The 11,847-nt window shown below is 37.5% G+C and overlaps 2 protein-coding genes across 2 annotated transcripts; one reads left to right on the top strand and one right to left on the bottom strand.

The window, feature by feature from the left end:
• Positions 1-273: 273 nt before the first annotated feature.
• On the bottom strand, positions 274-4,559 carry LOC141637560 (superoxide dismutase [Fe] 3, chloroplastic-like). Its single transcript, XM_074447060.1, has 9 exons — positions 4,376-4,559; positions 2,749-2,829; positions 2,144-2,335; positions 1,363-1,534; positions 1,163-1,236; positions 1,040-1,066; positions 917-940; positions 675-810; positions 274-579 (listed from the first exon to the last, which is right to left on the bottom strand). Exons 1-8 carry the CDS (start codon positions 4,451-4,453, stop codon positions 685-687), a joined length of 774 nt encoding a protein of 257 aa, XP_074303161.1. The 5' UTR covers positions 4,454-4,559; the 3' UTR covers positions 274-579; positions 675-684.
• Positions 4,560-6,519: 1,960 nt separating this feature from the next.
• LOC141637559 (uncharacterized) lies at positions 6,520-10,911 on the top strand. Its single transcript, XM_074447058.1, has 9 exons — positions 6,520-6,752; positions 7,316-7,520; positions 7,602-7,692; positions 8,377-8,522; positions 8,636-8,879; positions 9,247-9,351; positions 9,431-9,613; positions 9,809-10,010; positions 10,327-10,911. Exons 1-9 carry the CDS (start codon positions 6,584-6,586, stop codon positions 10,821-10,823), a joined length of 1,842 nt encoding a protein of 613 aa, XP_074303159.1. The 5' UTR covers positions 6,520-6,583; the 3' UTR covers positions 10,824-10,911.
• Positions 10,912-11,847: the final 936 nt, after the last annotated feature.

Genomic DNA, 11,847 nt, shown 5'->3' with positions numbered 1-11,847 from the left:
TTATCGATCATTAATACTTTAAAGTTGCATAACTCGTAAAATATAGTCAAATTTATTCTGAGAAAGGCATCGGTTTATCGGCTAGTCATGTTGGGGTTTCGGCACTTGATAGATGTAATAATAACACGTCTAATTTGAAGGAGAGATTGAAGGAGCTACCAAGGGCTTCAGTTTATGATTGAAATCCATGGCTAATAAACCGGCTAGAGAGTGCTGTAAGATTCTATTCTATTCTATGTTTTTTTTTTTTTTTTTTTTTTTTAACATAGATTCTATTCTATGTTACAGTTGCTGCATTGTCAAGAACCCAAAAAACTCGGTATATCGATTTATGATTGAAATCCATGGCTAATAACTCAAGTGCATTATTCTAAAACCAAAACAAATCACAACCATAATTCCTCTACTTTTCCATGAACGACATGGCTCGAGACGTCAATCGTAGCAATTTTCATGGCTTTAACGACCTCAGAGCTACTCAAATGAGCAAAACCGAGAGAACTCGCAGGAGCAAAGGTCTAACTTGCCGAACCACCCCGTACTCTTGTCAAATGAACCTTTTAAGCCATTTCTGTGTCCCTGCAAATAAATATAGCACAGAAGCAAATCAAACACATGCCTTACAAGGTTTAAACGGCGGATATATAATATAAATAATAAATTAAGACACTTACTATTAGCTTTTTAAGCAACTGGAATTTTAGGTTCGCCTAGGTTAACAAACGACTGAGCTCGAGCTATTCGTGCAGTGGCTGCATGCCATGATACAAGGTGGTTCATGAATACATTTACATACTTGGCTCTATCATTCTGTTCACAGAAATACCCGAGTGTTAAAAGAACCATTTACGCTTTTTAATTGAATTAACAGTGAATTTTATGCGAGGAAAAACGAGAGCAGAATGAATGTTAGTACCTTGTAATCCAAATAATAAGCATGCTGCAAGATTGAAGACACGGACAAGTTTAGATCACGCCGATTCAATCTAATGAATTAAGCCTGCTGAAAAAAAGAGGAAAGAGTAAACTGAAAACATACCTCCCACATATCTAAACATAATAAGGGCTGCACCGAAAAGATACAAGTCAGGTGTTAGTTACGAGTCTAGGATAGTTGACTACAGTAAATCAATTGTATACATATTTCAGAAAAATGACTTACTATATCATCCCATACAATGGGAGTGATTGCATTTGATGTTTTAACTATCAGTAGACGCTTTTCGTGCTTCTTCACTACAAAACCAAAGTCAAAATCGCATCACAATATCATCACTGGCGTATACTTATTTTTGAAGCTTGTTCTTGATTGTGAATGACACGAAAAAGAAAAAGCGGATAAAATAATGTGAGAAGACGTACAAACAAGCCAAACCCAGCCAGAACCGAATAATGTAAGGGCTGCCTCAGTAAACTTCTCTTTAAAATTTGTGAAAGAACCAAAATCTTTCTCAATCTGCAGAAGCAGTCCAAGCTTTGGTGAATCTCCGCCTCCTGGTTGCATTGAGTCCCAGAAAAATTCGTGGTTCCAAACCTGTAAATTACATATCACGAATAATTCAACATTTCTGTGTTCTATGCGAGACTAAACTAGTAATCTAGTATTGATCTCCAGTACCACCACCACTACTTATCTTTGTTCCGAGATTCATTGGAGAATTTCACAAAAAAAAAAAAAAAAAAAAAAAAAAAAAAAAAACAGTGGCGGACCAGAAAGTTTTGTTTCTGTTGTCCTGTTAAAAATAGTAAGTTATTATACAACAACATCAGAGCCTTAATCCCAGAATGATTTGGGGTCGGCTGACATGAATCATCCTTTAGAACCGTCCAAGGGTGAACGCACACCTCAAAATGCGATAAAATAGAAAAGAAAAATAGTAAGTTATTACCATTCAAAATAAATTTTACTTGTACTTTTTAAGCACAAGCTTTGATTAAACTTAAATAAAAAAGTTTACTGTCCAGGGACCCCGAGTCCTTGTAGATAGATCCGCCAGTGCGAACAATGGTAGGAATCTCAGCATCGTGTCAACTATTAAAAGGTCGGCTATTGGGAAACTAGATCTAAACTACAATGAGCAGCTTATGCACTTTTTAGTTACCAACGTCTCGCTGCAGAGAGTATTCAGAAATCAGAACTAACCTGTGCAGCATCATTGAATTCGGGTGAGGGGTTTCCGTAGTTGTATGTCACTTTAACAAGCTCATCCATGGTATAGCCATATAGTATGTCACTCTTACTTAGGTGTCTGTTTAAAGCATCCAGGTAGCCTTTATGATGCTCTCCCCAATGTAACTCGAGTGCCTTTCTGCTCATATATGGTTCCAATGCATCCTACAATAAACAGGGAATAGAATTTACGCTTGCTTTTGGATCAATTGTTTATGTAAGCATATACACGTGTGCTCGGAACTCTCACAATTCCTCATCATACAAAACGTAAACATAAACGTAAACTATTGGCTCAGAAGGAGAAGAGGGTAAAGGAAACAGAAACGCAAAGATGGCCGAGAAAATGGACTTCAGACATTGGGAATTTGGGACTGAGGGAGAAGAAAATGGCAAAGGAATTACGCAAATGAATAAGGCTTCGAATTATCCAGCAAGTCAAAATTGATAGTCCGTAATTAAGATTATCTCACAGCAAAACTTCTAAAAGTATTTCTCAGTTTATTAGTGTTACCAAGATTGAAGGCAAAGAATGTAAATAGTTACACATGACGATCAGCTTTCCTGAAGTAACTTACTAGGTTATAAGGAGGCTTTTTTAGCCCATAATACGCAACTACTTTAGGTCCTCTTCTCCGTTCAAGACATCCTATACGCTTCTGCAGGGGACAACAGTTTTTCAGGTAACATTAGAAATTTATATGGCAGGCAATACTATAAAGAGGCTGTTTCTCGAATTAGAAGACACCGTGTTTATCTTAGATTATGCCACTGACAAGCCCTTTTAAAGATACCGATAGAAACAGTTAGAGTTGTACCCAGCAGTCCTGTTTTCTTTTCTGTTCCGTTGACACTAGCCAAGTGTCTCACACTCTCATAAGTCATTGGTCGGAAATAAAGTACTCAAATATCAAATATGAAGGGTGGCATTAGCAACATCCTCCTATTTGTCGTAGTATAGAGTACATTGACCTTCAATCATGGTTTTAATATCATAATAGGTGCATAAACGCGCATAATAACCAATTCTGAACGATGTTGTCCCTATTACTTTCAAGTAAAGACGGACACATATTGACAGATTTAAAAAGCACCTGAAGCCAAATTACACAATCGTACAGCGTATAACGCCCACAACCTATGCTATACCCTTCAATAAATGATACTTCTTTCGTCCCAATCATTTGTTTACCCTTTTTTTGTAGTGGGTATTGTAATCAAAGATAAACAAATGATTGAGAGGGAGGGAGTAATAATAACTACTATGCCATACAACCGTCTTACACAAGACCAACCATGCATAATATATCGCTGTAAGTCTGTAACCAGTGGCAGAACTAAGGAGCTAGCAGACGCGATTGCCTCCCTCTAATCAATGAAAACTTGAAAATTTTGATTCAGCAGTTCAGCTTATTCAACTCACAAATTCTTGTTTAAGCTTGCAATTTCCGTCTTAAACTTAAAATGGGGTCAAATATAGTAGATGAGACAAGAAGGATGCCTGGGCTATATATGCAAGTGGGAGCATATTTGACCTGTTTTCATCTTTAAGACAAATATTGCCGTCCTAATAGAGACTTAATGGAGTGAGTTTAACTCCACTATTTCGCCCCCTAACTACAAATCCTTGTTCCAACTTCCGACTAATACTCCCTCCGTCCCACTCAATTGTTGACCTTTGGTTTTGGCACAAAGACCAAGGAAAGAGGGGGCCAACCGGCTAATTACTAAATGACAAGTGAACCAAATTGAGTGTGAATGATCAAATTGCTCATCAAATTCATTCTTAAAATAGAAAGGACAACAATTGACTAAGACACTAAAAATGGAAAATGACAACAAATGACCAGGACAAAGGGAGTACTAGATAACACCAGACAGTACAAATGTCATTTTTTTTACCATAACATTACTTCTAGAGTCCTAGGTAAATTCTACTAAATTACCCTGGGAACCTAGCTAGTAGCAAAGTGTAGCACTCGCTATCCCAAATCTCCAAATAATGGTTAATATTATCGATTTTTGCTACCATAAAATTCTTAACTACAGGCTTTAACATAAATATAAAATAGTGCGAGAAAAATTCGCTACCCCAAAATTTAATTTCTAGGTTCGCCCCACAAGCCCAAATCCAAACATTATTAATACAACTCTGAAGATTAAACAAAAATACAAATTTACAGGAAGTTCAAAGAGTATATATACCTGAGGAATAAAGCTTGGATTTTTACAAGTTGAAGAAAAACCATTACAATGGAGAGTAGTAGTAGTTAAACTTCCCATGTTATAATTTTTACCTAAATCATGCAAACATAATCCAACCCAGTTGAATTTATAAGAAAATTAACAATTCCAAACAGTAAACATTAGGGAATGATTGTTGTATTATGACAGCAGTGAATTTAAAAGTGGGAAGAACAATAGATAAGAAGCAGAAGAAGAGAGTGAGAGCTGAAGTGTTTAACTGGGAAAAGTGGACTTCAATTTCTGGGTACAGATTTCGGGTTGATTTGTGTTTACAAGGCCTGCTTGAATCAAGCCCAGGCCTAAATGAATCGAGCCTCATGCTTTAGACTTCGGTCCGGTTCTTCTACAAATAGTCAAATACTATCCTACAACTAGACCTGTACTCGGGCCGGGCTCTCCTGGTCAAACCCGGGCCAAGCCAGGTGGAAGGGACGGGTTTGGGCATGCCGGGCTGGGATATGCTTGACCCGGGCCAGGACCAAAGGCGGGCTAATGCCGGACCGGGCTGGCGGGCCTTACCATTTTATTTTTTATTTTTTATTTTTGCTAAAATGGCAGGCCAAGGCCGGGCCGGGCTGGAATTTCAGGACCCGGGCCAGGCCAGGGTTAACAGCGGGCTAATGTCGGGTCGGGCCGGGTTAGGCCAGGCTGCATAAAATAACGGGCTAAGGCGGGCCGGGGCCGGGTCAGCCCGTGCTGATGGCCAACTCTACCTACAACTAGTTGTATAATATATATGTACAACCGCGTCAAAGTTATCGAGCTTTCACACAAAGCTGTTGAGTTATTTTATAAGTTATTGAGTTATTTTACGAAGTTATTGAGCTTAATAATTATTCTGCTAAGCTCAACAATTTTGTATGATAACTCGATAATTTTGTAACAAAGCTCCACAACACTAAATAAGTTGTATATACAACCGGTTGTATAATACATTAACTACGGTTCTTCTGGGAGTGGTATCTTGACTTTAGTTTAGTTTAATTTAATTTAATTCTTTTTAAATTTTCCTCGTATATTATATTGGTTTTGCTTTGTTTACATTTACTCTTTATATGTGAGATTATTTCTACCAAGTTCAACTCAATGAAAGAGTTTTAGTCTAAAAGAATGAAGTTTTAATGGTTTTTGCTTGTGTGAGAATTTGATGAAAACTCTCTTTAAATATTCCAACCCGACTTAAATCCACCTGCCCGATTCCGATTTCAATACCATGAATCTACAAAATATTTGAGATATTGAAATTTAAAGTTGAATTGCACATGATCTCCAAACATGTTTATAAACTTGGATTTGATATTAATTTAGACAATTTTAATATCTATAACCAAAACCCATGACGTAACCAACTCCACATTTTGAACAACTAGTTTTCCTTTAAATTGTCTTACAAGAGCTCTCTTATTTCAAGCGTGAGGTTGGAGTTCAATTATTACCAGCAACATAGTACACTCTTTTAAAAAGAGAAACAGAAAACTTAAAACGAGAATAATGTCACCATTTTATACTGTCCGTCCCAAGCAATGACAAAAAAAGTAATAAAAAATGATAATTTTATATTAAAATTTATAATTAAAATTATCACATTTTATTCCCGTCTTACTTACGAGGAATATCACCCAATTAAAATGAGAATTTATACATTTTCGAATGATAACCATAAAAAAAGTTCCAATTCAAAAGAGAGTATACCTTCATTTTTCCGATGAAGTGATATTTAAACATTGCTTTCGTGAAGCCAACAAGGTTGCTGACTTCATGGTTTCTATTGGACATTCATGTCCAACTCGTTCGATGTGGTTTGATAGCCGGTGATTTCAACTTACCTCCCTCATTCAAAAGGATGACATAAATTGGTCCTACCCTAGAGGATCAACCTATTTTCCTTATCAAATAAAAAAAAAAAATTCAAAAGAGAGTAGGCACAAGTATAACTACTCAATTACACAAAACTGGATTTGGTAGTGCAAAATTACAATTTTTTATTTCTTTTTAAAATCTTATCATCTTAGAGCCTCAAACAACTAACCAACCCACCACAAGTGTAACTACCACCACTATACTCTTACCACCTATAAATAAACTCCCACCAAACATACATTCCTTCTCCCGCCATTTTTTCAACCTTTCAACACTTTACACTTCTCTCCTCTAAATATCTCCGCCATGGACGCCATTGATGATCAACCTTGTATCTACAGAAACCCTAAATCGCCGATCGAAGACCGAGTCAAGGATCTCTTATCTCGGATGACTCTTCAAGAGAAACTCGCTCAGATGACTCAGATTGAACGCACCGTCGCCTCTTCTCACCCTCTCAAAAACCTCGCCATCGGTACTTCCTTTTTACTCCCTTCGTCTCGGAAATACCTTATTACTTTCGTAATTATACGAGATTTAAGTCGTAGATTAGAAATATACTCTCGCAATTGATTTATGAACTTCTTAATTGACTTTTCACGGTCTTCAAGACGACACTTTAACCGTATTATTAATTATTAATACGAGTTTTAGATAATTGAAGTCTCAAATATGGAATGTATTATACTGTGATCATTTTTTGATATAAATTCAACAAAAATAGGAGTATCATTATTTTTGTAAACTATAATGAAGTACTCCCTCTGTTCCGATCATTTGTTTACCTTTGGTTTTGGCACAAAGATCAGGAGGGGGCTAATTATTAGATGACAAGTGGACCAAATTGAGCGTGGAGGATCAAAATGCTCATCAAAGACATTCCTAAAATAGAAAGGTAAACAATTGACTAAGACGCCCAAAAATGGAATAGGTAAACAAATGACCGGGACGGAGGGAGTATTAAATATGGAGGTATTTTAGGATTGGAGGGAGTACTATTTACGAATGATGAATTTCAATTGGTTGGCGAATTTTCAGGAAGTGTACTGAATTCTGGAGGAAGTACTCCGTTTGAGCGTGCATTATCATCTGATTGGGCTGATATGATTGACGGTTTTCAGAAATTAGCGATGGAATCGAGGCTAGGTATTCCGATTATTTATGGTACAGATGCGGTCCATGGCAATAATAATGTGTTTGGTGCTACTATTTTTCCTCATAATGTCAATCTTGGTGCTACTAGGTTTGTTTTCTTTTTATTGCTTTCGCAAAATCAGTTTTTAGGAGTGTGGTTAGGGGTGAATTATTGGGTATTTTGATGTAGGGATGCGGACTTGGCTTATAGAATTGGTGTCGCGACTGCGTTGGAGGTTAGGGCAAGTGGAGTTCATTATGCGTTTGCTCCTTGCGTTGCTGTGAGTAATTTTCGTTTTAGTCGTTGTTAGTGTCTGGCTGAAGTTATGCATACACTATTCGTAGTTGTTTTAGGCCTTTTTTTTTGGGTGTTATTTTAGTTCACGACAGTACAGTTTTGTTAAGTATTTCAATTCAATTCGAACAGGTTTAGTCCAAAAGAACAAGGCGTAAGTGAGACAGTTGTTTAGATGAGACATTTTCAATTCATAGAGTACTTGGAAGAGAGTTAATAGTGGATTGCTTATGTTGTTTAATACTCCCTCCTTCCTTCTACTTCCCATTTCATATTTTGGAACTTTGACCAGTTTTACGTTGAAAATTATAAAAGTTTAATAAATGAAGCTAGAACATTCATGTTTAAAAATCTTTCAGCAATATTTTCGACAAAAAATGTAGTACATAAATGGAGAAATAGATAGTCAAAGTATGGCGTTGGTGACTACGCAAAATCACATGGGAAGAACATAGAAGGAAGGAGGGAGTATGACTTATTGGGATGCTATGAATACGAATTTGAAATTTGTAAGTGTTGGTGTGTAGGAATGTAACTTGTATCAATGTGTCCTATTGTCCAAACTAGTGGGTTGGTATGACCCCACAACATCAAGAGTATTTAGGCCACTGATTGATGGCTCGGACCTTTTGTCTTTATTGATGGACAGACAAATTGTGTCTCCTTACAGGTTTGCAAAGATCCGAGGTGGGGAAGATGTTATGAGAGTTACAGTGAAGACACCGAAATTGTGAGGAAGATGACTTCTATTGTATCAGGGTTGCAGGGGAACCCTCCAATAGGACACCCAAACGGTTATCCTTATGTTGCTGGAAGGTGAAGGACAAATTCCATTTTCAACAAATTTGTTTTTCTTCCCCTTCAACTAGCCTGTTGTAGTAAGTTACATCATGCTTTCAACTTATTGGATTCATTATTAAATGTTCCAGAAAGAATGTCATTGCTTGTGCCAAACACTTCGTTGGTGATGGGGGAACTCATAAAGGTATAAATGAGGGGAATACGATAACTTCATTTGAAGATTTAGAGAGGATCCATATGGCACCTTATCTGGACTGTATCGCTCAGGGAGTTTGTACTGTTATGGCCTCCTATTCTAGTTGGAATGGAATAAATCTTCATGCAGAACGTTTTCTTCTCACCGAGATTCTAAAAGAGAAGCTGGGGTTTAAGGTATATTTCCTGGATTAGCGTTTGTAATGACACGACTTATTGAGTGACATTTAACATAGCAGTATACAGCTTCTATGCCTCACTACACATAAGCTGTTATGACAACTTATAGAGTAACCGCTAAAGCCGCGTTAACATGGCAGTACATAACTTCTATACTTCACTGCCTTCATTAATGATATATACTGTGTATATAAATTGTTTAGAAATGAGGGTACAGTGTTACAAACATTACCTGCTCAGTTTTGCATTATTTTTGGTTAATGCGAGATCAGTTTATCACTTTATCATCTATCCTCTTTTACTGTAATTTTTTGATCATATAGCCACTGTGAAACTACAGATTCAATTTTAAATTTTGCATCAGGGCTTTATAATTTCAGATTGGGAGGGCATTGACAGAATTTGTAAACCCAAAGGTGCAGACTATCGTTTCTGCGTTTCATCTGCTATTAATGCAGGAATAGACATGGTAAGGAACAATAATTGTACTTGTATGGCTTAAACTTTTCTTTTGTTTATGGTCCATCCTTGACAGAGTAAGCATGCAGGTAATGGTTCCTTTTGAATACGAAAAGTATCTCCAGGAGTTGACCTATCTTGTAGAATCGAAAGAGATACCGTTGTCTAGGATTGATGATGCAGTTGAACGAATTTTGAGAGTGAAGTTTGTTGCAGGGCTTTTTGAGCATCCATATAGCGACAGGTCTTTGCTAGATGTTGTTGGTTGCAAGGTAGGTTTGAAATTTTGTTTACTTTCTTTTTGCGATGTTGAATCAGTTATAAACTTGAAGTGTTGGACCTATCATATCATCATAGACTAGACTAGAGATCCACCAGTGTTAGTGGTTGATGTTGTCTGGTATTCACGCCAGTTAGCATTTATTTAAATTTTTTGCTTACTGCCTAACTGCTTGGTTCTGCGACAGTTGCACCGTGACCTAGCACGAGAAGCAGTCCGCAGGTCTTTGGTACTTTTGAAGAATGGAAAAGATCCAAAAAATCCTTTCCTTCCATTGGATAAAAATGCCAAAAAAGTTCTTGTTGCAGGAACACATGCTGATAATCTTGGATATCAGTGTGGTGGCTGGACTATAACTTGGGACGGAGGTAGTGGCAGATTAACCACTGGTATGTTTTTCTTGGAATAATTATTCTGTCAAACTAGTAATTTTGTGGGTGAAGGAAAGATGCCAGAGGGATCTAGCGGGGGTGGGGGTAATATTGGAAACCTCCTTCCTAATTGGGGTGAGGCTGAGTCAGTCTTGGACCAAAAACAAGTGTTTAATAGTGGGGAACTTCGTGTTGGATTTTGGTTGAAATCGAACCTGTAGGTATATATACCCTACTCCGCTACTCGACATGTCTGTTTGATTTTTTCTCTTGTTCATGATTGACAATAGCATGTAAACATGATTGCATGCTGATAACACTGTTTGTATTGCAGGAACTACCATCTTGGATGCAATTAAAGGTGCTGTTGGGGATGGGACTCAAGTTGTTTATGACGAGTTCCCATCACCTGACACCTTAAAAAAAGAAGATTTCAGCTATGCTGTCGTAGTTGTGGGTGAAGCTCCATATGCTGAGTTCAGGGGTGACAACTCAGTGCTCAGTATCCCATTTAATGGTGCTGACTTGATTAGTGCAGTTGCAGATAGGATTCCTACCCTTGTAATTTTGATTTCTGGGAGGCCTTTAGTTTTAGAGCCATGGCTTCTAGACAAGATGGATGGATTAATTGCTGCTTTCTTGCCTGGAAGTGAAGGAAATGGAGTAACCGATCTTCTATTTGGTGATTGTGAATTTGAGGGTCTGCTCCCAGTGACTTGGTTTAAAAATGTGAACCAACTGCCATTAGATGCGGGAAAAAATTCATATGATCCTTTGTTTCCATTAGGATTTGGATTGAAAACTAAGAAAACAAATATTGTAAATCAGTGAATTTGAATACCAAGACCGGGTATCTGTTGTATATTATGGATCGAAGACAATTTTTACTATTAATGAACATCAGCCTTTTGTTTTGCCATATTCTATTCTTGGCTTTTTGCTATTGGCTACATCTTGTTTGCACGGATTTGAAGTGTGCAAACGCCAATAATCAGAGACAATTACGGATGATCATAGTAGCAAGTAACTTGATCCAACAACTCTCGAGGTCAGACAGAGTTTGTTCTCTCTTGGTTCGTCATCACAACAGGGATAATCTTATTAGATTTGGCAAGTCTTCCACCTCTTAGCTTTTTAGCGCCTGATGCTTCTACTGAGGTTCCATTGGCCAGGTATGTACTATGGTAATCTCCTGTTTCACTTGATGACCTATGTTAGTAATTGTATCATATTTCAGGAATTTTATGGTCAGAGTCTGAAATCGGCAGTCTCACTACCTGCGTAATCTGAAAGGCTCTCTATGTTTTAACCCATTTAACTTTTTGTGCAAGTTCTGAAGGGGGGCTTCTTTATAAAGATAACTCAAATTATCCGCTCTTTCTATGAACAAGACAGTGGAAAATTTAGGTAGTTTGAAATGAGTTGTTAATTTGCTTTGTCATTGAACAAGAATTTGCTTGTAATGTATCAAGGAGTACATTTATGCAGATTGGTAAAAGTTAAAATTCGAGTATCCCTAACACTTTGTTTGGATGGCGGTATTTGGAGGGAGAGGGAGGAAGACAGAATCCTCCATTTCCCTCCTACAGCGCAAATTAAAATCCCATCAACAGAGAAAAGATTTGGAGGGAAAACTCCCTTCTCCTCCCCTTCCGTTCCCTCCATCCTCCTCCCCTCCCTTTCCCTCCACTTTTAGTATCCAAACACAACCTAGAAGATAGTCTCATTGTAGCTTGATCTATAAGTAAACATAAGTCGAGAGGATGGTAATCAATGATGAGAATTATTCATAGGGAAGGTTAGTAGATCTTCAACCCTTGTAAGATGTACGATACGGGTCAAGTAACATCACAGT

Source organism: Silene latifolia, unplaced genomic scaffold (genome assembly GCF_048544455.1).
Source record: "Silene latifolia isolate original U9 population unplaced genomic scaffold, ASM4854445v1 scaffold_119, whole genome shotgun sequence".
In the NCBI taxonomy this organism is placed as follows: Eukaryota; Viridiplantae; Streptophyta; class Magnoliopsida; order Caryophyllales; family Caryophyllaceae; genus Silene; species Silene latifolia.
This window is presented reverse-complemented; position numbering and strand designations above follow the sequence as displayed.

Bases quoted from the DNA above. Each gene is read 5' to 3' on its own strand.
- LOC141637559 (XM_074447058.1), top strand. From the start codon at position 6,584: ATGGACGCCATTGATGATCAACCTTGTATCTACAGAAACCCTAAATCG. The intron at 9,352-9,430 runs GTAAGGAACAAT...GTAAGCATGCAG, and splicing joins TTAATGCAGGAATAGACATG to GTAATGGTTCCTTTTGAATA. The intron at 10,011-10,326 runs GTATGTTTTTCT...TTTGTATTGCAG, and splicing joins TAGTGGCAGATTAACCACTG to GAACTACCATCTTGGATGCA.
- LOC141637560 (XM_074447060.1), bottom strand. From the start codon at position 4,453: ATGGGAAGTTTAACTACTACTACTCTCCATTGTAATGGTTTTTCTTCA. The intron at 1,237-1,362 runs GTACGTCTTCTC...TTGGTTTTGTAG, and splicing joins TGGCTGGGTTTGGCTTGTTT to TGAAGAAGCACGAAAAGCGT. The intron at 941-1,039 runs GTATGTTTTCAG...TCAATCTTGCAG, and splicing joins TATGTTTAGATATGTGGGAG to CATGCTTATTATTTGGATTA.